The 26,541-nt window shown below is 39.7% G+C and overlaps 1 protein-coding gene across 1 annotated transcript in view; it reads left to right on the top strand.

The window, feature by feature from the left end:
• Positions 1-26,541, top strand: part of EYS (eyes shut homolog) — a 1,050,766-nt gene that overhangs the window by 444,258 nt on the left and 579,967 nt on the right. The window contains exons 23-24 of the mRNA XM_070763632.1: positions 15,245-15,504; positions 26,141-26,237. Of these exons, the coding sequence (XP_070619733.1) occupies positions 15,245-15,504; positions 26,141-26,237 (357 nt within the window). The remainder of the gene's footprint in view (positions 1-15,244; positions 15,505-26,140; positions 26,238-26,541) is intronic.

Here is a 26,541-nt window from a genome sequence, read left to right as displayed (position 1 = left end):
TCTGGGTCCTCGGCGCGGGAGAACATGGAGTCTATCTTGGCGATGACTTCTTTTTTTTCGTGATATATCAGCTCTTTAGCAGCGGCGTCGGCGACCTCTGCGGTTTGCGCTAGCTTAATCACAGTTTGTAGGGTCGGTTCGTCTTCGGTGAGGAGTTTGTTCCTGACCGCGGCGTTTCTCATGCCAAAGACTAAGGCATCGGTGAGGCGAGCTTCCGGGTTGTCAAGCTTGCATTTCACAAGCACCGTTCGAAGTCGCGTTGCAAATTGGTTGATTGATTCCGCTTCGCGCTGAGCCATTCTAGAAAACTGGTGCCGGAAAACCATGGCTGGTTTTGTTGGCTTGAAATGGCTCGCGAGCTTGTCTTGTAGGACGTCCCAAGCGACGGATCTTGCCGGCAGCGGGTCGGTGAGAGTCTGGGCGAGGGCGCAGATTTCTGGACCGCAGTAATTTAGGAAAATGGCCCGTCTACGATCGGCGTCGGCGTCCCGTATTCCTGCTGCCTCGAGGAAAATCTCGAAGCTGGCTAGGTAGTCATCCCAGGAAGTCTTTTCGGGGTCGAAGAACTCAGGAGCCCGGCCGATTTGGAGATTGTTCATGTTGCACGCGTTGTTTCTTTCGTCCGTCGTCGCCAGTGAAGTAAACCCAGAAGCAGGTTTGGTTGAGAACGGTACTTTTATTCAGCTCAGAATAGGTAAGTGACTTTCAGCTAGTACCGTCTGCTCTGCTTGGGAGAAACCGCTTCTTTTATACATTTGCGGTTCCCGCCAAAGCAAGGGCAGGGCGCGTCTGAGCCAATCAGGAGCGACTGCCTGATTTCCAGCTCAGACAGCGCTTTAGTGAGGAACAAACTATTTACAGAGATACAAGGTAGCCATTACATGATACAACAGTTTTCTTGGCAACAATCCAGAAGTATTTTTCCCTTGCTTTTTCATACAATGTTTTCTCAATTTCTCAAACTACTACCTGGTAATATCTTTAACTTAGTACTTACCAGAGCCACGTTTGCCCACTGTTTAGGACTAACTCCTAGTGTTACTACCTAATTGACTTAAAGATAAAAGTCTATGACTGCTGAAAAAGATTATATGAGACATATGCACATGCCAATTCTCTTATTGTTTCCATTAATGTACTAACTGGATGTAATGCTCCTTGGTTTGAAATCCAGACCAGCATTTCTATCTGCACAAAACTATGATAATGGCTGTTTAGAAATATTCTGATTTCCTCTTATTTTTTTCTGTTTTGCTAAATGAAGAAAATTGTGATTCTATACCTAATTCGGTGTCTTCCTTGTGAGATCTTCGAACAAATATATTCTTCTTCCTGAAAAATAGTTGAATTCCCAGCCTCTTTTTTCCCCTTTTGGTATTAGAGGGTCTTCTCACTACTCTTCCTTCATTCTTCTACAAAGTTTTGAATCTCCTGTTTTTCATTCATCTTTTGGACTGTTCTTAAAATATTTTCCACTGTCAATTTTCCAATCGTTAAAGAGCCTAACTTGATTTTAAAATGCAGCTTCATAAATTTCCAGACAAAGATTTTTCATTTACAATGTCATGAATTAGATAAATGACTAATTCACCAATGAGCCCTTATTTGTTTCCCTGACATTTAAATCACATTATTCCATTAAATATAGAAGAAATATATTATTGAATTCAGATGTCAGATACATAAAACCATCTCCCCTTGAACACCTTTTGTTTTTTTCAAATTTTGTCATCATACACATAAAATTTATATATCTGCATATATTCTATCCATCCATCAATTCATCATATTTCTATGATACCAAATTCCAGTATCCTGCATGCTTTGCCCTTATTTGTTTCCCTGAAATTTAAATCACATTATTCCATTAAACACTTCCAAAAACATTTTGGTACTATTGAAATTATGAGGTGATATGTGAGGTGAATAACAAGGTGATAATCCGTGGGTACTGTGGGGTTACAGTGATAGTAACACCACCACTGATCGTTGTGCACTACTGAGGTTACCTACAACAACCTAGCTCAAAGAGCATTAAGGACCCCACAGTTCAGCCTTGAGTTATAAATATTCTCTTCTGATGGATGATGTGAAGATTTCTGTTTTTTATTATTTGGGCTAAAAGTCAATTGAGGATCCATCAGAGCTGAAGTGACCTGAATTAGTTTCTAGATGTATTTCCAGAGTGGACAAAGTCATTAATTAAGGCTTATAAGCAACTATTGGGATTTGTTACTAGTTAACAGGCACACAACCTACATTTGTAAACTATGTTGTAGATAAGTACTATCCATATAGGGTGTTATCTTGGTCTCTTTTGTAAGTCTTGATTTGAAGAGAGGGAACGTCATGCATTAACTTAAAACAAATCCTTAGCCTATACATTTTTTATGCTTATTTGAGAGTACCCAACATTGTAATTCAGTTAGACTGGATATATACTGAAACAAATGAACATGCTTATCTATCTGAAATTTGTCTTGATTAAAGTGAAATTACTTTTCAGATATTAGGAGAATGTGTGCTTAGGTTCTGATCCAGAAACAAGGCCAGTGGCTAAAATGTATAAATCAATTCCACAGCAATTTAGAGTAGATTTTACTTTTGAAATATAATCATTTGGATTCAGTTGTTTAAATAGTGATGAAAGGAATAAGAAATATCTATATGACCAAATATAATATATTAGAATAAAAATGTGCTTCTGTTTTCATCCCTCCCCCTCTTGATACACATGCTTGGGTATCGTGTTATACAATGCCCAGCGTATTAAGCATGCCTCTACAGTACTTACTGCTTTACATAAAAGAATATGACTGGGGAAGCTATGATAAGAAATTCATAAAAAGAGGAAAATGAATCCTAAGAAATTAGACAAGGAACAGGCAAAAGAGGGCTGAACCAATTAAATTAGAAGGAACTTATTAAAATGGAAAGAACAAAAAAAATGCATAAATCCTCTAAGACATCCTGAGAAGACTACAGACGTAAAGGAAGATATTTCTACTGTTATAATAATATAGACTCTTTCCCCTCCCTCCCTCCTCCCTTCCTTCCATCCCTTTCCTTCCCTCCTTCTTTCCCTCCCTCCCCAGCTTATTCCTGCCAAATGCCTTTCTGCACATATATGGTCAATATATTCTTTTGTCTTGAGTTTTGCAAAGAAAGTGAGGCACTGGAAATATCTTGTTTTGAATTTCTTATTTTTAAAAAATGGTTTCTTGAAATATGTTTCGAAAAGGATTTTTCCATATAGATTCTGAATCTTGACAATATATAATAGATGGATTTAAAAGAGAAATTAAAAAAGAAAGCAAATGGGTAATTGTGCCTTTGGCATATGGCAAACCCAAAGTTCCTTCATTGCCAATTTTTGTTGCTTTGTATTTCCTGTTACAATCTTGAATAAGATTGTAACAAGAAATGCAAAGCAGCAAACATTGTCTACAAAAATCCCTTCGAAAGCTGTAGATAGAAGCAGAATTTAAATTATTAATAATAAACACATTTATATAGCTGCCAAATTCACATATAGGTGACTGAAGATGGCTTACAACATTTGAAAATCCACTTTATAATATAAATCCTCAAATAACTTCACTCCTCCTCCTATGACAGCAATAACACAATCAAATCAGTCACTTGATCAGCTCCATGTCCATTTGTGGTTTCAAGGGTTTTTTTTTGCATTTGATATACCTTTAACAATATGATATTTTACATTTAGAATATAACAAAATTGGAAGGGACCTTGGAGATCGTCTAACTAATTCTAACTCACTTAACAACTATTAAGGGGGAGAGGGAGGGAGGAAGAAGAGGAAGAAAATATAATGGCTGTAGATATTTTCAATCAGAATCAAGCTGGAAGAGACCTTGGAGATCTTCTATTCTAACCCTCTGTTCAAGCAGGAGAGCCTATACCATCTCAGACAGGTGGCTGTCCAGTTTTTTTCTTAAAAACCTCCAGTGATGAAGCATCTACAACTTCTGAAGGCAGCCCATTCCACTGGTTAATTGTTCTCACTGTTAGGATGTTTCTCCTTAATAACTTCTTTTTTTTATTAATTTCCATCCATGGTTTCTTGTCTTGCCTCATGATGCTTTGGAAAATGAATTGACCTCCCTCTTCTTTATGACAGACCTTTGAATATTGGAATACGGCTATCATGTCATCCCTAGTCCTTATTTTTTTTAGATTAGCCGTACCCAATTCCTGCAACTGTTCTTCTTGTGTTTTTGTCTCCAGGCCTTTTATCATCTTAATTGCTCTTCTTTGCACTGTTCCCTAAGTCTTTTTGTAATGTGATGACCAAAACTTGATGCAGTATTCTAGGTGCATCAAGAATTTATAAAGCGGTACTGATACTTCATGTGGTTTTAATTTTATGCCTCTGTTTATGCAACTAAAGATTGTATTTAGCAATTTAACAATATCAATGACATAGACTCAACAGATTCAAACTCAACCCTGATAAGACGGAGTGGCTGTGGGTTTTGCCTCCCAAAGACAATTCCATCTGTCCGTCCATCACCCTGGGGGGAAGAATCATTGACCCCCTCGGAGAGGGTCCGCAACTTGGGCGTCCTCCTCGATCCACAGCTCACATTAGAGAACCATCTTTCAGCTGTGGCGAAGGGGGCGTTTGCCCAGGTTCGCCTGGTGCACCAGTTGCGGCCCTATTTGGACTGGGACTCACTGCTCACAGTCACTCATGACCTCATCACCTCGAGGTTCGACTACTGTAATGCTCTTTACATGGGGCTACCTTTGAAAAGTGTTCGGAAACTTCAGATCATGCAGAATGCAGCTGCGAGAGCAGTCATGGGCTTCCCTAGGTATGCCCAAGTTACACAAACACTCCGCAGTCTGCATTGGTTGCCGATCAGTTTCCGGTCACAATTCAAAGTGTTGGTTATGACCTATAAAGCCCTTCATGGCATCGGGCCAGAATATCTCCAGGACCGCCTTCTGCCGCACGAATCCCAGCGACCGATTAAGTCCCACAGAGTTGGCCTTCTCCGGGTCCCGTCAACTAAACAATGCTGTTTGGCGGAACCCAGGGGAAGAGCCTTCTCTGTGGCGGCCCTGACCCTCTGGAACCAGCTCCCCCCAGAGATTAGAACTGCCCCCACCCTCCTCGCCTTTCGTAAACTCCTTAAAACCCACCTTTGCCATCAGGCATGGGGGAATTGAAACATCTCCCTCGGGCCTATACAGTTATGTATAGTATGCTTGTGTGTGTGTTTGCTTTTAATAAATGGGCTTTTAGTGTTTCTTTTAAATTATTAGATTTGTTATATATTGTTTATTATTTCTGTGAGCCGCCCCGAGTCTATGGAGAGGGGCAGCATACAAATCTAATAAATAAATAAAATAAATAAATAAAAATAGTGTTAGCGAACCAAATAGCATCTGAGAAATAAATCACATTCCACTCCTGTGCTCTCACACAAGGTTTGATTTATTAACATGGCCATTTTGGATTTGTGGCCAGTCATTCCAACACTGAATTTCTCTTCAGTTCCCATCCAGGTTAAGGTTCATTTCACATCCCCACACCCACAAGTGCAATCATGTGGACCAATCCGGTGCAGGCATTACTGGCTTCTTCATTAGTTCAGTTGACCTAGGACTCTGCGTAAAGAAATGTGTGGTGGCATCAATCTCTCTCTCTCTCATCTTTCCCATTTCCCTGTTGCTGCTAATTGTGTCAGGCCAAAACCTCTAACTTCACATAATGACTTTGAGCCTGACAGATAGTTTTAATAATCCATCTTTGAATATTGAGGGGTATGTTTTAGCCAGGGACATTCCAAAATCAAACCTTTGATTTCTCCAAAACCATGGTTCACAAGAACACTAGATACATGGAAAGAAACCCCAATGAGAAGTTACGGAGTGATGGGTACAAATTATATTTCAGGCAGGTGGGTAAGACCATTGAGCTTCCTCATTATTTTATTTGATATGAAAAGTGTATTGTTTGTCCAAATCTACCAGTGTGTTCTTTTTTAAAGCAAAAACTGCTGAACATGAAGTGTTAATAAGAAAAGAGAACAATTTATTGCCCCCGGAAGTGGAGTAAAGACGCTGAGACATATTGTGGATTAAATAAGGGTCATTTTATTAAATTAACATAAATTTAAATAAATTTGAATATGCAAATTTAAATATTTAAATTCAAACTTAACTAAGGACCTGCAGAGGCCAAAACTAATGGGGCAGAAATTCCTACCAGAAACTTCCTTGGCAACATTGGGCAAAAACTCCTTGCTGAACCAGGTGAAGGTAGCCACCTTCACCTGGATCCAAGCCACGCCCCTTCATCATGTGGGAGGAGTTCACCCTCCAATCCCCATGGAAAATTGAATCCGGTGATTCCCATGGACATCCTCTCTCCAATCCCCGAAGTTGTTCCAACCTTAGTTCCTGGAGAGAGGCAGTCCATCACCCTTTAAAGGATGCCCAAAGGAACATGCGCAGTTGCTTCTAATTGCCCATTTCTACCCCTAACCTGCCAAACTCCAATGACCAAAGGGAGGCCTATGCTAACAACTAAGTGCGCCGCACCCCGTAACCAATCCAGTCCGTACCGTCAGTGTGGAATAGGCGAAAAAACAGCCGCCTCTAAAGGGGAAGCCGCAAAAAAATTCTATTCAGCCCCGAGGCGACCTCCTTAGGACACACTGTTAATAGCGGAGGGTGGGCAGGTATTCGCTTTCGGGAGCCAGGAAAGCAAGGAGGAGGTCCTGTTCGGATCGCCCTTAAATAGGGCGATCTAGGACCTCCTCCTATGACCACTAGATGGCGCGCCAACTTCCAAGGAACCCGGAAATTTGGAGTTCAACAGAGCTGCCGGCAGCGTCCCCCTCCTTGGGGGGCAATTTCGGCCGGCGGTTTAAGCTGCCGGTTGTGCATATGTATTCTATGTTTAGAGAGTTGAATCTAATATAAATGGCATAAGAAATTGATCTAGAAATCTGAAACTGAGAAGCAGATCTTGGATTGCTGTCTTGTATGCTTCCTCTTTGAACATTTCTTTCTGCAGAAAAGTCTGCATTCATGGCAGACAATGTTTTGATTGATCCTTCTGTAAAGCTTGGCAGAAACATCCAAATTGAAAAGCCCATTTGCTTCTGTTTATCTCCCTTTAGACCACGGAATATAATATTGCTGTTCCAAAAGGGCTTGATGTGGTTAATTCTGCTGGCTTCAGGAGGATTGCTTTGTTCAGATCTAGCCATTTCTAAAGTAAAACATCTTCAACCACTACAAGTGGCTGATTTCGTTTGGCACACACTTGCTTGCTTTTGCTCTTCAATTTGGGGTTTTTAAAAAGGCATGGGGAATTTCCAGGGTAATAAACACTTAGTAGTTCTTTGTCTGAGCAAATAGAAATCTGACATTATTGCAGACAGCAAGCCAATGACTCGTTAAACAGTTTCAGCTGGCTTGTGCAACAATAAATTGCAGCCATAACAATCTAAAGGTGAAAAGCTGCATTACAGAGCCAGCATTACTTAGGAGTGAAAAAACGTACAAAAAGAAGCATTGCAGAAATTCAGAAAGAAAGGAAGGAAGGAAGAAATGTAATGAATTCTTAGTCTTCTTCATACCAGTTTAAAATAAGGCTAGGTTATGATTAAGTGCTCTAAGGCTTTGATTCTCTGTCCAATTTTTATAGGATGCATTTGGAAAAGAGTTTAAATCAGAGGTCTATATGCACTTGAAAACCAGTCAAGCTGCTTACATTAAATGTTGGTACCACCAATTGTAGGTATTAACCTTGTAAAGTTGATTGATGCAGTAAATACAACAGATCAGATTCCCTGCCATGTATTAATCTGAGTTTTTAATTTGATGTGTTCTGAATTCCTTTTGAGTTTTTTAATGTGTATTATGTATTGGACTAAATAAATAAATAAATGAATTAATTAATTAATTAATAAATAAATAAATAAATAATGTGTTCCTTATTTATTTGATGCATACACAATTTAAAAAACAATAATTACATTTTAAAAATTAGAAACATTAGAGGAGAGAAGCCTTAAACCAATTAAAAATGCAAACTATGCAAGGAAAAAGGAAAGAAGGGAAACTATTCTATCTTATATTTCACATGTATCAATCACTGGATTACTAATTAATATATGAGTATGATGTCTACCTTTTTTGTCCTTTTTTCCATTTTGTCAAATTCCATGTATAGTTGTTGAACTTTACACTGTGTGTTTTATTATAGACTATCTTTCTGTCTATATATCTACATCAATATACCATTATATACATCAGGGTGTCAAACCTGCGGCATCATGGCAGTGTCATGTGATGAATCATGAATTTCCCCCTTTGCTAAACCGGGCATGGGTGTGGCCAGAGTGCGATACATCCATCCTGTGGGCTGAAAGTTTGACAGCTCTGATCTATATCAACAGCTTGGCCATGCAAATTCTGTTTCTCCACCTGATAAATAAAATAAAATGAAATAAAATAAAAAAATAAAATAAAAAAATAAAATAAATTGAAATAAAATAAAATAAATTGAAATAAAATAATAAAATAAAATAAAATAAAATAAAATAAAATAAAATAAATAATAATAAATAAATAAATAAAATTAAATAAAATAATAAATAAAATAAAATAAAATAAAATAAATAAAATAAAATAAAATAAAATAAAATATAAAAATAATGAAGTTCTTGGGAATGTTAGAATTCAGACAGACAAGTATCTGCCATATAACATCACAGAATTAATTATTGAAAAACAAAAAGCTCTGGATAGTAGATGTGTTACCTGGAAACATCAGTTCAGAAGAGAAAGCACTTGAGAAAATAACAAAATATAATGATCTGCAAATAAAGTTACTGTGGCAAAAGAAAGCAAAGACAATAGCAATAGCAAAAGGCATTTTCCTTGGATACAATCCCAACCACATGAACAAAATCAGTATTGACAAAATCACCCTCAGTCAATCGTAAAAATCAACTTTACTTAGAATAATTTATCTCTCCCAACAATATTTTAATATTATGAAGAACATCTGCCTATCCCAGGTCCTTGGGAAGAAATTGATAGGTGGACAATCTAAACATCTGGCTGGCTGTGCAATGAACCATAATGAAATGCAGACTTTCACAAAAATGATCTGTAAGGTTCAAAACTGCTTCAATATGATAATGAACCAATCATTTTATCTAAATTTAAGATACAGAGTAATCAAAGCTGACACTTGTTTCAGAGCAGTATATCAAGTCAAAGGACTTCAAATATTTCATAGACTTTTAAGGTAATTTGCACACTTGATGACTTCTGACAAGATATAACCATTGCAGCTTCATTTTCAAATATTGAGAATGCTGAAAAGAAAATCTGAATGATGTAACTGTCTGTCTAACATGCTCATTGGGAAGCTATCAGTAGCACTGTTTCTGGCCTTAGCTCAGTGTCTGTTTTGAATAATAAATCCATAAACATTATGTTATGTTCTGCCTGTCTCATATGAAATCTCCCACATTTGAAGACTAACCTCAGAATCCCATGGCCCAAGTCAAAAGTATCTAGCATTAGAAAGAAAGTATTCTTCATGAATGAAGAGGAAAATGTTTCAAAGCATTAAACCCAATCAACAGGCTGCAAAACCCTTCATCTCCTTGCAATGTGCTTTGCAGATGCCATAGTTTTGGCTGCTTGTTTCCCAGTGCACAATATTGCAGTCGCATGTCCATTTATGGAGAAAGCTCAAGGGGGAAGTTTGAGTGATTTGAGAAATTTCTTAAGAATATCTATGAAGATTCTCAGTCAATCAGATCATGGTTGTCCCAAAGTGCTTTTTTCAAGAGACAACTGGATTTTCTGATTTTTTTTCACCTTTGAAGATGTTTTGCTTCTTGTACAAGAAGCTTCTTCAGTTTCCTTAAGATTGGTATTTATAGCTAACAAATGAGTTTTATCACATCATTAAACTCAATGCCTACCAGATTTATTTTGGCAGGCCAAAAATAACATAGCTCTCTTTCTCAGTTATTTGCTTCATGGTCAGCCACAACCATAAACTTTGCTGACAGACAGATTATCAGAATTGGAAGGGATGTTGCAGGTCATCTAGTCCATCCCCCTACCCAAACAGAAGACTCTGCATTTGCCTCTACACCTAGGTTTGAATTCACAATTTCCTGATTGTGAGGCAAGAGCTCCATTTCTAAGCCACAGCAGATGTCTTTTGAGGTAATGGAATTTATTTATTTAGATTTGTATGCCGCCCCTCTCCGCAGACTCGGGGCTGGTTTTGGTTTTGGTTTTATACTCTTCTGCTGATCCTCTCTGCACCTTGAATTAGAGCTCAGGGTTGATCAGTCCACTATACATACTACCGTGTTTCCCCGAAAGTAAGACAGTGTCTTACTTTCTTTTTACCCCCAAAAGCCCCACTACGTCTTACTTTCGGGGTATGTCTTACATTGGAAAAAAATTGAAAGGGTCCTTTCAGCGGCGCAGCAGCGAGGAGGCGAAGATTGGGGTTTCCCCTTTGCGTGGGTGGCGGGGAAGACCCAGGGAAGGTTTCTTCGGCCGCCCAGCAGCTGATCTGCTTGGCAGCGCGGCGGCAGCCCTGGTGGCGGTTCCCTTGGCAGCGCGGTGGCAGGGAGAGGCTTGCGGCCGCCGAGCAGGTGGGAGAGCTCGGCGGCAAGGCACAAAGGATTTCCCTCGGTGCACACGTGGAGCCACAGACGCGTGTCGGGGAAGCGTGTGTCTGGAGGAGAGGAGCCGCTCTGCGCAGTTGGGCAGCCCCACCTGCCTGCCGGAAAGGAGGCGGGCGAAGGAGGGCGCAGGTCCAGCCGCTCGCCTCGGAGCCAGTCGGCCTCGCTGGCCACTTGCAGCCGAGCCTCGGCAGGACTCGGTTGCTGGGACGAGCGCCTTCGCTGCAAGCTGCCGCCCGCTCGACTCGCTTCGGACCAGCGCCGTCCTTCGCTTTGATGGCACTGGTCCGAAGCGAGCCGAGCGGGGTGGCGGCTTGCAGCGAAGGCGCTCGTCCCAGCAACCGAGTCCTGCCGAGGCTCGGCTGCAAGCGGCCAGCAAGGCTGACCGGCTCCGAGGCGAGCGGTCGGACCTGCGCCCTCCTTCGCCCGCCTCCTTTCCGGCAGGCAGGTGGGGCGAAGGAGGGCGCAGCTCCGGCCGCTCGCCTCGGAGCCAGTCGGCCTCGCTGGCCGCTTGCAGCCGAGCCTCGGCAGGACTCGGTTGCTGGGACGAGCGCCTCTGCTGTAAGCCGTCGCCCGCTCAGCTTGCTTCGGACCAGTGCCGTCCTTCGCTTTGACGGCGCTGGTCCAAAGCGAGCCGAGCGGGCGGCGGCTTGCAGCGAAGGCACTCATCCCAGCAACCAAGTCCTGCCGAGGCTCGGCTGCAAGCGGCCAGCAAGGCCGACCGGCTCCGAGGCGAGTGGCCGGAGCTGCGCCCTCCTTTGCCCGCCTCCTTTCTGGCAGGCAGGTGGGGCTGCCCAACTGTGCAGAGCGGCTCCTCTCCTCCAGACACACGCTTCCCCGACACGCGTCTGCGGCTCCACGCGTGCACCGAGGGAAATCCTTTGTGCCTTGCCGCCGAGCTCTCCCACCTGCTCGGCGGCCGCAAGCCTCTCCCTGCCACCGCGCTGCCGAGGGAACCGCCGCCAGGGCTGCTGCCGCGCTGCCGAGCAGATCAGCTGCTGGGCGGCCGAAGAAACCTTCCCTGGGTCTTCCTGACGTCATCGGGCTCCCCCCCCGGCAATACCCCCGTGTTTCCCCGAAAGTAAGACATATGTCTTACTTTTGGGGTATGGCTTATATTAGCCGACCCCCCTGAAACCCCTGATACGTCTTACAATCGGGGGTGTCTTACTATCGGGGAAACACGGTATGCATACAAATCTAATTAATAATAATAATAATAATAATAATAATAATAATAATAATAATAATAATATAGGGACTGGAATGAAACCTTTCTTTTAATTCTGGGTGAAATTTTATTTTGAATTCTGCAGGAGTGAGTCAGATGTACGTGACTTTCTTGGCAAGGAGGGGAAGGTTAATTTGTCAATATGCACTGCCTAGCTTGGCAGCCCATGAAAACCAGCATGGAGATCTTTCTCAAAACAGGCCAAGCATATTAACCAGCTGTTACGTTTTTTAAAAATGATTTTTTTTTCATTCTGAAAAAAGATAAATCCAAAAGTTATCTATCAGAAATTTTCCCAGGTTAATTTTTCTTTTAAAAGATCAGTCATCCCTGCTCTTTCAATGTTATCCTCATTCTAGCCTGTTCTTAAATATTCAGCTGTAGATTCTTCATTGTTTCTTCATTAAAATTAGATTTAAAAAAAAAACCTCAACTCCTTCAGTGGCTTATATCAGTTTGTCTTTGAAACTCAAATCATTGTCTCAAATGTGGTTATATTGACTTTGAATCTGGAAGTTCAAACAGAATCAAGTTTGATCTGCATTGATTTAGTGCCCATGCTGATATTAGCTAGCTGTTAGGAATAAAGGACAAAATTTAATTCCAATATCAGTGAGATTGGGAGAAAAAGATGGAATTGGTTTTCTTCTTTAACTTCTTTTATTAACTAATAAAATAATATCTGTGGCTCAGATTGAACTGTGGAGTCCTTCTCTGTGCTTGCTTGATTGTTTGCTTGCAGATGTTTCATTACCCAATGAGGCAACATCATCTGTGCATTGATTATCATTGATGCTACTTCCTAGTCAGCTAATGGGATGTCTTCAAGCAACCAATCAAGCTCAGAAAGCACCAAGCGCTACACAGAATTAAATTAAAGTCAACATTTGAGTAGCAAAAAAATACAAGTCCTAATTGTTAAAGTTCAAATTTAAGGAACGACATCTAAAAGAATTATATCACCATGTGATTTCTTTAGAAAAGAAATGCATCTATGTTCTATTGTTTTATTCTTCGCCCTATTTCTGTGTTCTATTGTTTTATTCTGCACCCTATTTCTAACACTTCTTTCGGAACAGAACACAGAAAACTTTGGGGGGATTTTATTTCTTTTTCTACAATTTGGGAGTGCTAAAAGCAGTTCCAGTCTTTGGTTTCACTTTTCTCTCCTGTTTTTGCATTTGGAAGAGTTACAAGTTTCTAATTTTATGCCAGAAGGAAGAAGAGATGATTTGTCAAGTTTTTATTCAAAATAATTTGTAAATGTCAATTGATATGGTGCCTTTTTTCAATGTATCATGACTGTCAGAGGAACACTGTGAGACCAAAATAATAAAGGTTATCAGTGCACTGCATATTTGTGTCATGTCATTAAAACTGGCCAAGCAAGTTTAACCATATTTTCTTTTACAGACATTTTTACAGAAATGAATCTTAACTGTCAGAGGAATATACCAAGGAATATGTGTATAGGTTTATGGGGAAAGGTGATTGGGAATCAAAGGCCGGAAGCCATTTTCAGAATGTTCCATTTAAAGATTAACAGTCTATGGATGACTCATTCTTGCAAAGAACTTAATTATGATTCAGAGGCTTTGTTCCATGTGGAAATCCTACTCAGGCACCATTTGCCTTTGGAATAGACTTTGAAGTTCTGACCTAGAATCTAACAGCTAAGATTTTTTCTTTTACAGTGACTTTAAAATTTTTAGTGGCTTCCATTTTGTTTCTAGACTCAGTGCACTGATCAAACTGTTAAAACCATTTTCATTAGGGCAGACAAGGGATTGCAGTTTTCCTCATGTACCTGGACACTAGTACAGTGTTGCTGTTTTCAGGTAGCTTTTGGAGACCAGTCATGGTATGTCACTTTAGTAAGGATCTTCCTTCATTTTTTTGTATTCACATAACCTAATAGCATAATTCAGCTCCCCTGTTAAGTAACTCTATTTACACAAGCCTTTTATTTATCTATCTATCTATCTATCTATCTATCTATCTATCTATCTATCTATCTATCTATCTATCTATCTATCTATCTATCTATAGAAACATAGACACATAGAAGACTGACGGCAGAAAAAGACCTCATAGTCTGCCCTTATACTATTTTCTGTATTTTATCTTAGGATGGATATATGTTTATCCCAGGCATGTTTAAATTCAGTTACTGTGGATTTATCTACCACATCTGCTGGAAGTTTGTTCCAAGGATCTACTACTCTTTCAGTAAAATAATATTTTCTCATGTTGCTTTTGATCTTTCCCCCAGCTAACTTCAGATTGTGTCCCCTTGTCCTTGTGTTCACTTTCCTATCTATCTATCTATCTATCTATCTATCTATCTATCTATCTATCTATCTATCTATCTATCTATTTAATTAGTATGCCGCCACTCTCCGCAGACTCGGGGCGGCTCACAACAGTAACAGAAAACAATATATAATACAAATTCAATAATTAGAAAGCTAAAAACCCATAGTTTTTTTAAAAAACATGCACACAACATACCATACATAAAAAGTATAGTCCTGGGGAAGATATTTCAGTTCCCCTATGCCTGACGGCAGAGGTGGGTTTTAAGGAGTTTGCGGAAGGCAAGGAGGGTGGGGGCAGTTCTAATCTCAGGGGGGAGCTGGTTCCAGAGGGTCGGGGCTGCCACAGAGAAGGCTCTTCCCCTGGGACCCGCCAAACGACAATGGCAATGTGTGTTAAAATTTATGGCATTATTTAAGTCTGTGTTTTTCAGCCTTGGCAACTTTCAAATGTGGGGATTTCAATTCCCAGAATCCACCACCCAGCAAAGATAGCTGGGGCATTCTGAGTTTTGAAGTTGTCTGAAAGTTGTCAAAGTAGAGTAACACTGGTCTACATGTTTGTTCGTAGATAATATTATTTCATTTGTCAAGCTGCAGCATCATCTTATTGCTGATTTTATCCTGTTTTAAATTGCAGTTGTAAATCACCATGAATTCTGTAATTCAGAGGACAATCTGTACATAATTTAGTTGCATATGTACCCTATTAATATTGCAACCTTGAACACCAATTAATACTGTATTTGATAAAACAATTTTGTGTGCTATTTTTCACTACACTATTCTTGAATTTAAAAGCTTATTCCACCTTGCTTTTTTTTTTCTTTGACCCACCCACCAGGCTTTTCTTTTTAACTATTGGTAGAAACTCTTTTAAGCAACTTAAAGTATTCATAAAATCATAGTCAAAATAATGGAAATACCCAGGGAACCTTTACCAACATGAGTGCTTTCACCTAGTTTCACTATTTTCTGTTTTTTTTCCCAGATGTGTATGCACAGCAGGCTGGACAGGACAACAGTGCAATGAAGATATAAATGAATGTGAATCTGCACCCTGTTTGAATGGAGCAACCTGCTATGAGTCCATTGTTCCTGGTCAATTCCTCTGTGCTTGCCCTCCATTTTATATTGGAAAAAAATGCCAGTATCACCATAATCCGTGTGATGCTCCCTACAATCCATGTAGAAATAATGCTATTTGTTTGGCCCAGGTTGATGGGAAACCATTATGCATCTGTCAAAAAGGTAACTTATGAAAATGCTGCATGCTTGGTACATTTTACAATATTTCACAGCAGGGTGAACTAGAGTGAAATATTAAGTATAAGATTAAACCAAGATGAAAGGGGGAAGCTGGGCAAATCGTAGACCAATCAGAAAGCTTTCCAATATTATGAACAATTTGACAATGGAACCAGCAATCAAGGGAAGGAATAGATTTCCATTCATTGCAAAGGTTCAAACAGAGGCCTAGCATCAATCTATGTGATTATTTTAATTTGGATTCCTACTCTTAAGTGACTTGGTTTGAGAGTCTCAATGATTCTAATACTACAAGCAAAACAGAACTATTTTATCATGACTTGTAGCTTTAATTAATCAATTGTTCTTGATAAATAAAGCAATTATTGAAATAATTCTATAGGGGTCCATTTCACATTGCCTTCAAAACCCTGAGGCATACTCAGCCAACGCAACTATTCATTTTTCAAAAGGCCATCAGCAGGTTCACTTTCTTGCCTGACACTCCAACTCTGGGGGAAAGATTTCTGTTTTTCAAAAGAAAGGAACAGAAAAACATTTACAATGCTCAAACAGAAATGCTTTATTTCTTTATTTTACTACCATGAGTAAAGTCTTGGGATTTTAAGCAATGTAGGGGAAACATGCAGAACACAGTTTCTGGAATTATTTCCAAGCCCTTAAGGAAATATGGAAACATAGAAGATTGACGGCAGAAAAAGATCTCATGGACCACCTAGTATATACTATTTCCTGTATTTTATCTTAGGATGGATATATGTTTATCCCAGGCATGTTTAAATTCAGTTACTGTGGATTTACCAACCACGTCTGCTGGAAGTTTGTTCCAAACATCTACTACTCTTTCAGCAAATAATATTTTCTCACGTTGCTTCTGATCTTTCCCCCAACTAACCTCAGATTGTGCCCCCTTGTTCTTGTGTTCACTTTCCTATTAAAAACATTTCTCTCCTGACCCTTATTTAACTGAAATAAGGTTAAGATCTCAGAAAGCTCTTCTGATCACATGACCAAAAGAATGAAGAATAAGGCAGCCAAAATAATCCAAAATCTTTGCACAACTACTTTTCCCATAGGTGTGCATTGGGATATTTTATTTTCTTCAATTGCATCTAGCCAATGGTGAGATTCAAATAATTTAATAACCGATTCGCCCAGGGTTAGATTGGCTGTCGTGGGAAGCGTAGCCCATCTCTGTGGGAAGGTTTGGTAGGGAAGGTTTGGTAGGGAAGGTTTGGTAGGGAAGGTTTGCCTATTTGCCGATGACTCTAAAGTGTGCAATAGGGTTGATATTCCTGGGGGTGTCTGTAATATGGTAAATGATTTAGCTTTACTAGATAAATGGTCAAAGCAATGGAAACTGCAGTTTAATGTTTCCAAATGTAAAATAATGCACTTGGAGAAAAGGAATCCTCAATCTGAATATTGTATTGGCAGTTCTGTGTTAGCAAAAACTTCAGAAGAAAAGGATTTAGGGGTAGTGATTTCTGACAGTCTCAAAATGGGTGAACAGTGCAGTCAGGCGGTAGGGAAAGCAAGTAGGATGCTTGGCTGCATAGCTAGAGGTATAACAAGCAGGAAGAGGGAGATTATGATCCCGCTATATAGAATGCTGGTGAGACCACATTTGGAGTACTGTGTTCAGTTCTGGAGACCTCACCTACAAAAAGATATTGACAAAATTGAACGGGTCCAAAGATGGGCTACAAGAATGGTGGAAGGTCTTAAGCATAAAACGTATCAGGAAAGACTTAATGAACTCAATCTGTATAGTCTGGAGGACAGAAGGAAAAGGGGGGACATATCGAAACATTTAAATATATTAAAGGGTTAAATAAGGTCCAGGAGGGAAGTGTTTTTAATAGGAAAGTGATCACAAGAACAAGGGGACACAATCTGAAGTTAGTTGGGGGAAAGATCAAAAGCAACATGAGAAAATATTATTTTACTGAAAGAGTAGTAGATCCTTGGAACAAACTTCCAGCAGACGTGGTAGATAAATCCACAGTAACTGAATTTAAACATGCCTGGGATAAACATATATCCATCCTAAGATAAAATACAGAAAAAGTATAAGGGCAGACTAGATGGACCAGGAGGTCTTTTTCTGGCCGTCAGACTTCTATGTTTCTATGTTTCTGTCCTCCATCTCTGCCGTACATGTGGAATGACCCTCCGACAATGGTCAACCTGACCCTGGGCAAACCAGTTGTTAAATTACTATCACCACCGGCTATCAACGTGGATCCTGGTTGCTGCACTGCACTGCAATGGAGGAATGGAGGGAAGTAGGAGAAGCAGGGAGGATATGGAAAGTGGCTACCTCCATTGCAGTGCAACACAGTGCCCATGATCCACTGTGGTAGCTGGGGAGGAATAATTTAACAACAGGTTCACTTGAACTAGTTAGAACCGGCTGAATCCCATTGCTCGATCTAGCCCATTTTCAAAGCCAATCTTTTATCAGATTCTCCTGTTATAACCAATACAATCTTGATACCATTTTGTTCTCATTGTGTTATCCTGAAGATAGAGGTCCCAAGCTCCCTTACATAGTTCCTTTCCAATATTCTAACTGGGTTGGAAAGAATAAAAAGGCCTTCAACTGAGAAATGTATTGGGATTTCTAAATCACAATCTGAGCTGCATTTTAATTCATCACTCACTGCTGATTAAGTAAAGCCAGAAACTCATGCGGTTAGTGACTCTGCAGCTACAGGCAGTAGTACTTGTTTACTATTAAAGGCTGGACAGACAAATAATTGAAAATGCAACCCAAATAAGAAATGCCCCTAAGTAATAAGAAATTGAAATTTAGTTTCTTCTAAATGTTTTGCTTGTAAAATATAGGCATATTTTTAAAAAACACTTTATTTTAAAAATGTAAAAAATAAAAATCTGTTCTCTTGGGCTGTATCAGATCATTTCCCTGCTCTGTTGATTTATAATTTGTGTCATCTGCTAGACTGATTTGCATGACCAGCAGTGGTTGGTAGTTGCATTTAAATGTGCCTATTACTTTAGTAGTACACATGGTAGTAAATGTCATTACCATAACAATACATTAGCACTAAATGTATATTTTCAAACGCCTAATTAATAAACCAATTTACAAAACAGTTGGCTGAAAAAAAAAGCTATGCTGTTTTATATATTAAATTAATAAACTATATTCACAGCCTATGACATGAATTAGAATTTACATGATGTTTTCTGAAGACCGTTCTGGGCAAATATTTTAGATGCTGCAAATTGATTGTGGTTGGTTATGTTAATTTGTCATAATGTTGCTAACTGTTAAAAATGTGTTGAACCACTTTAAGTTTCAGAAATTAAAGGGGAAAAAAACAGTTCTCATTTAGTTGTGTTAGATCACATTAAATAGGCTGGAAACATGGACTTGGCAGTACTTTTAGTAATTTCCCAGACTGTCAAGAGTATTTCTCTATTAAAGGCTCTGGTTCTGTTCTCAGGACAGAATAGATTATAATAATTATAATTCAAACAAAGTGTAATACAGTAGTACCTCTAGATACGAGCTGCTCCACATGCGAGTATTCCAAGATACGAGCCACGAGGGGAGAGAAATTTCTTTTCGAGACCCGAGCTCAAATTCAGGATACGAGCCAAGCGTCCACTAGGTGGCGCAAGAATCCTTGCTTCTGGTTATCTCGGCAGGGAAAACCAAAGGCTAAAGGCATTTGTTCCAGATACGAGTTGTTCGACATACAAGCTCCCTTCTGGAACGAATTAAACTCGTATCTAGAGGTACTACTGTATATATCAATAAGATCATATGCTTAACAACCATCATTCTAAATCAAACCAAGATAAAATGGTTATGAAATAAATAAAAATAAACCACTTGAACAATTCCAGAATTACAAGCTTGTTAAAGGTGAGAGGGGAGGACAAACAAAAAGCTTTGTTATATACTAGCATCACTGTCTTTATATTGCAGATGAGAGGAATTCAGAACACACTAAAACAATTAATAGTATAAATCCAGAGTATTGTGTTCTGCTCAAAAACACATCCTAAAGTTCTGTTCCCGGGTCTATTTAACCCAGACCGCAAATTGTTCATTTTATGTACTTATATTTGATCTTTTTGAAAGCTGTTCTCACTTGGAAACAAGTTTGAACATTTCTGCACACAATGAAAGTTGAAATGAAAAAATTAATACTTATTGGTTTATTTTGCTGATAAAATGCCCCCCCCCCCCCCGTTTTGTGAAATTGTTTTCAATTTATAGATTGTTTTGCTTGCAAAATGTGCTCTATTTTACTAAAGTTAGTGTGGGATTAGTAGCTTGAACATTTCTGAATATAATGATATGAAAATTGAACTTTAAAAAATGATGCTTATTTGTTATTTTGCTCATAAAAGGGCCGTGCCCTCCTGTTTTTTCAAGCATGTCACTTTATAAATTTTTGTAGGCCTCTAATTCCAAATATTTTCAATAACTTTGGCATTGAATTACCAGTTTGAACATTTCTGAACATAATGAAATGAAAATTGAACTGAAAACATTGATGATTATTTGTTCATTTTGCACATAAAAGCCCCCCCCCCCCGCTGTGTTCAATTATTTCAATTTATATACAAATTATGCTGTTAATTTCAAAATTACATACTTGTTTTTAGTAAAATGGATTTATTTCATAAAATTAGTTGTCTGGCTATCATGTGCTTGCTTTTCGAAAGAATATTCCAAATATGTCTAGCCAAATCTATATAAAAAGTGAAAATAATGGCACACAGCAAGGCCGAGGGGGTGGCCCATTTGTGAGCAAAATAAACAAGTAAGCATCATTTTTTTTCAGTTCATTTCTATTTTTCTTATGATCAGGAATGTTCAATTTAGTATATCAAAACTTTTGGGGGGAAATTCCTTAGAGATTTGTAGCCTAAAAAAATATAAAGTGACACAAAATGCTGAAAAAATGTGGGGGGGTTGGTTTTTTGATCAAAATAAAAATATAAGCATCAATTTTTTGCAGTTCAATTTTCATATCATTACATTCAGAAATGTTCAAAACAGTTTCCCAGTGAAAAGAGGTTTCAAAAAAGCCAAAGTTAAATACCTAAAATATTTTCTTTGTTTCGGGTCAAATAGACCTGGGAACAGTACAAGTGTAGGTAAAATAAATGAATGGATGGATGAATGAATGAATGAATGAATGAATGAATAAATAAATAAATGAATAAGAAAAAAAATTCCCTTCTTTTTTATTAAAAGAAATTAATAATAAAACAAAACCAAAATCTATTACTATTATTACTATCTTCCCCTCTTTTTCCATCCCTGTCTCCTCCCCCCTTGTGTGTATGTGTGTGTGTGTGTGTGAACTCTTGAACCATTTCCAATAACAGGTGAGCTATTGGAAATGGTTCAATAGTTCACACACACATACACACGCAAACGGCTGGGTTTTTTTTTCTCTGTTATTATTTGGGTGCTTTTTACCATATGCTTTAAATTAAGAGTCATTTCTCTCTTTCTCTCTCCCCCTCTTGCTCTCTCTCTTTTTCTCACTTTCTCTCTCCCTCTCTTTCTATCTCTCACCCCTTTCTCTCTCTCTCTCTTTCTCACTTTCTCCCTCTCTCTGTCAGAGAGGGGGCTACGAGAGCGCTTTCTCCGAGCGCTTCGGGAATGCCTGCCCTGCCTCTACTGCAGCCCCCTTGCTGAAAGCTCTGGACGAAAGCGCTCCCAGCAAAGGGGCTGCGAGAGGGGCGGGGCGGGCTTTCCTGAAGCGCATGGAGAAAACCCTCTCTCGCAGCTCCCTGGCTGGGAGTGCAGAAGTGGAGAAGGAGAAGCCACAGCCCCCACCGCGGGAGAAGTCGCGCCCCAAGGCAGGAGGTGGCGGAGGAGCAGAGGGGGTGGATCAGGCAGGCGGGGGGCAGCGCCAAAAGGCCAAGGGCGTGAGGGTGCCGGAGGCACCGTGGAGAGGCAGGGGCGGCCGCGGCTCCCTTCCCTTCTACTGCCAGCGCCTCCCCGCCCCCCCGCGGGCTGGCAGGGGGATGGGGAGCGCGCCCCCGTGAAAAAGGGTGTGCGGGGGGTATTTTGGGGTGCGCGCATGCGCAAGCGTGCAGCTTACGGCGAACGCTGGCCCCACCCACCCCAAAATATTTTTATGATGATCAGCAACGTTAAATTGAGTAAATCAATGCCTAAGATATTACAAATATTTTGGATTTGGAGCCTAAAAAAAATGTAAAGTGAAAATGGTTGCAAGCAGCAGAGGGGGGGGTAGGCCTTATTTCTGATTTTAAAAAACCAATAAGCATCATTTTTTTCAGTTCATTTATATTTTTCTTATGTTCAGAAATGTTCAAACTACCAATACCACACCAACTTTAGTAAAATTGAATGCATTTTGCAAGCTAAACTATCTATAAATTGAAAAAAAGTTCACAAAAACGGGGGGCTGTCTTTTATGATCAAAATAAACCAATAAGCATTATTTTTTCAGTTCAATTTTCATATCATTGTGTGCAGAAATGTTCAGACTACTTTAAAAAGTGAAAAAAGTTTTCAAATTGACCAAACATAAGCACCTCAAATGAAGAATGTTCGGGCCGGGTCAGGGTGACCCGGGAACAGAACTTTAGGCCTATTTTTTTTTCAGCAAGAAAGAAGCCCCCCACCCCTCAAAAGATTTTCATAGAGAGAACCCCTGAAATGATGCAAAGTCATGAAATTTCAAGTTGCAGATATGCAGGGAAAATTTTTTACAGGGTCTCAAACTTTGATTTCGGGTCTCACAGACCCGAACAGAACAGCTTTGCATTAGACTTGGAAATTTGATTAGAAACTACATCATTCTGTAGAACTGAGTTCAGCATCAAATACTCATTCCATGAGAATAAGGCATTGACATAACAAGCATTTACGTTTAAATGGAAATGTAGAGTGATGATAACAGAAAAACATATAAACCTAACCTATTTTCTAAAAATGTGGAGAATGAAATCTATTCAACTATATACTGTATATATTGCTTCTCTCTCTTTCTTTCTCTTTTGTGTTTGTGCCAAGATTGCACACTTTCATGATAAGAATGACATTACTTTTTTCCCCTCCTGAAATAGATTTCAGTCCTTTCATAACACTCACTTTAGATGAAAAGCACCTCAAGGAATGTCATTTCATGCTGAAGTCCTAACTTAAGAGTGAAGATTATCTCCCTGTGTTTGGTTCCCAGTAGCAATAAAGCATACCACCATAAACTTTGAAGGCTCTTTTGTCAATATATTTTACAAATCACAATGGCTGCATTTCGAAACATACTAAACCAAAACAAAGTAAATCTTATCATGAATTAGCATGATGTCTGAGTTCCAAATTTTCTAGCAAATTGAACCTTACATTCAATTTTCTCTGTCAAATTATGCAACTTTCTCCAAAACCAAAGCAGACTAAATACCTCCTATCATTACATAATTAATATAACAACAAATGGAATCATCAATATCAATCTCTCCCTTTCACAGTCTAATGACTAGAAATATTATATTGATGAATGATCTAGTTAAGTGATGGCACTCACTATAGTAAGCACTCTTGAAAAAATCCTCAGATTTTACATTGCTTTCAACATTTGCAATGACATTCAATTTTGAATCTTTATTACAAGTAATCTATATTACAGTTGTTTAGAAGCTGAAAACAGTATATTTGGGGTTTCTGTATAGGTGGAACATACATTATTCCATTACTATCGGATCACTATAGAAGAGACCAGAGATTTAAAAAGGAAAAGGAAAAAAGAAAAGCCCAATTTTACACTGACCACCAACTGATAAAAAAAACATTACCATCCTGATAAGCCCATTTTCTTACATTTTTTTTCCAATGTACATTTTCTCCAAGCTATTTTTTACATTGCTTTCACTAATGTACTTTCCTTTGCCAACACAGTTCATTTTTGTAGAAAGAATTCCAATGACAATTCTAAAAAGGGTTCATCTCTCAATTGGTCCAGTGAGTATGAATAAATTAAATAACTGCTAAAATCTAGACTAAATCATTTCCCCCCATTCCTAGCCTTATCAATATAAAAAATAGAATGGAAGGGGAAAAAAGTCTTCTTTGCAAGTGACAATATTTTTTTTACTCTGAGATATCTAGAATGTATAGGAGGTAGGATGGCTCAGTGGCTTACTGACACTGAAGATGGTTTCTGCTCTGGCGGTTTGAGTTTAGCACTGCATCACAGGGTGGGCTCCTATTACTCACCTCAGCTTTTGTCCACCTAACAGTTTGAAAGCATGCAAGTAGATAGATGGGTACCTGTTGTGGTTAGATCTGGCCCAGCTCCTGCCCCAAGGACTGTGGATGTGGGGGGAGACATCCACATGCTGCAGGCCTGTTTTGCCCCCGGTGGAATCTGCTGATGAAGGCTCCTCTGACCAAGAATACATGAGTGACAGGGAGGAGGAGAGTGTGGCAGAACAAGAGTTAATGATACAGCCACGCATGCGGAGAGCGATGCAGAGGCAACAACAACTGAGAGATTATTATCAAAGAAAATGAGGCCACCTGTGGTTGGGTGGGGCTGTGGTAATTAGTGAGGCTGCTATAAATAGCAGCCTGTGGGTTTGGCCATTGTGGAGGATTATCTGATCGTTGTGTTTCGTGACTGCTTTACTGACTTTGACCTTTTGTGTGCTGATTTTTCCCCGCTTTGAAACTAAACCAGGGCAAAGTGTGTTTCACTTTGTGAAAAAAGGAGGACTGTGAATTGCCTCACAGCTGCAAGCTAAGTATCACAGAACTGATAAGGGACTTGTACAAATTACCAGTTTGTTTGGAGACAAGTGCTCTTTGCTATCCCAAAAGAGGGCTTGGTTTAAGTGAATTTTCATTATAACGAACATTGTTTTGAATTTTCAAACGTGTGTGTGTCTGAAATTGTATCTGTGCAATTTTGGGAGGATTCTACCCAAGAGCTCGACAAAACAGGTACCACTTTGGTGGTAAAATGAGTTGGTGATCTGTGCAGGCAGTCAGATTCCTGCCAGCTTTGAACCTTCTCGATTGCAATATGTATTTGTGAGGCAGTTCTGGGAAGGGAGGGAGCCTTGGGTGATGCTGCAGGAAGAGCCTATTCATCTTTCCCTCTAGTGTGAAGTCAGCTCATGCTTCTGAGCACACCTTGGGAAGTGCGCGAGCATATTCTACAACAGGGCTGGTATCTTGCCAAGCCAAACTACTACTCTGCAATTGTGTTGTGGTCTCCTGCTTACTGCAACAATGTCATGCCACAACAGCAACAAAAATAATCACCATCATCATCATCCTCTAGAACACAGATAATAGATAATAATCTAGATCTGATGGTTGGGGAATTCTGAGAGATGCCCAACCGGCGGCTTGAACCGGCGGCCAAAATTGCCCCCGGAGCAGGGGGATGCTGCAGGGGCTCCACGGAGCCCCAAACTTCTGGGTTCTGAGGAACCCAGAAGGTCGGCTTTTGGCAGCGCGCCAGGTCGGTGCACTGCCTGCTGGGAGTTAGGAGAGGTCCTGGATCGCCCTATTTAAGGGCGATCCGAACAGGACCTCCTCCTTGCTGTTGCTGCCCTGGGAAGCGAACACCCGCCCACCCTCCGCTATTAACAGTGTGTCCTAAGGAGGTTGCTTCGGGGACGAATAAGTATTTTTTGTGGCCTCCCCTTTAGAGGCGGCCGTTTTTCTGCCTATTCCACACTGACGGTGCGGACTGGATTGGTTAGGGGGGGTGGCGCACTTAGATGTCAGTATAGGCCTCCCCTTGGTCACTGGGGTTTGGCAGGTTAGGGGCGGAAATGGGCAATTAGAAGCGACTGCGCCTGCTCCTTTGGGCATCCTTAAAGGGTGATGGACCACCTCTCTCCAGAAACTAGAGGTTGGAACAACGTCAGGGATTGGAGAGAGGATGTCCATGGGAATCACCGGATCCAATTTCCCACGGGGATTAGAGGGTGAACTCCTCCCACACGACTACCTTCACTTGGTTCAGCAAGGAGTTTTTGCCCAATGTTGCCAAGGAAGTTTCTGGTAGGAATTTCCGCCCTGTTAGTTTTGGCCTCTGCAGGTCCTTAGTTATGTTGAATTTAAATATTTAAATTTACGTATTTAAAGTTACGTTATTTAAATTTATGTTAATTTAATAAAATGACCCTTATTTAATCCACAATATATCTCAACGTCTTTACTCCGCTTCCGGGGCAATTGAATCCTGAGCATCTTCAGACTGCCCATATTGATAAAAACTGAGATATACGATAAAAAACTCCATGATAACACAGATTTGCATAGTTTTTGAAGACAACATATTACTATTTTAATATAACATTTCAAAGTTTTTCAAAAAGGCAAGAGTAGCCTGGCTGATTTTGCTAGATGCTCATTTCCTGCATTCCTCTTTATTTTGCCCTTGTATTAAAGTATTATTTGACATGTGATCATCTCTATGGAGAATCATCGCTTGTTAGATTGAACAGGTGAAAATACTCCAAGTGTTTTAAAGTTCAATTTTGAAGGCATTCACCTGGGTCTTTGCTATTTCTGCTCCTGACATTCAAACTAAGTCAAAGAGATCATAGATCCATTACTGCTTCATCTGTCTTTCAGGATTTGAAGGTACTTACTGTGAAATTGACAATAATGAATGCATCTCCAACCCATGTAAGAATCAAGGTCACTGTGTGGATGGGGTAAACAGTTATAGGTAAGGAAAAATCAGTGTCAGACTTGGCTTGGGGACCCTTTTAGAGGAAAATAATGTGGCACAGATTTGGATCATTTGTGGGAGAAGCCGTTGCTTAAAGTTTCTTCAATTTTGTGGGCTATAATTAAAATCTGTGCAACCAGATAATCAAGTCTTCTGCCCAAAAAGTTGTTTAAATTGTCCAAACTGTTTGCTGTTTGTTTTAAATGATACAATATATAGAAAATATAAATGAAGTCTTGCATTTTCCTTTCTTTTTGTTACTTCTTCTGCTAAAGATTCTTTGCAGTTCACTAAATACCAT

Source organism: Erythrolamprus reginae, chromosome 1 (genome assembly GCF_031021105.1).
Source record: "Erythrolamprus reginae isolate rEryReg1 chromosome 1, rEryReg1.hap1, whole genome shotgun sequence".
In the NCBI taxonomy this organism is placed as follows: domain Eukaryota; kingdom Metazoa; phylum Chordata; class Lepidosauria; order Squamata; family Dipsadidae; genus Erythrolamprus; species Erythrolamprus reginae.
This window is presented reverse-complemented; position numbering and strand designations above follow the sequence as displayed.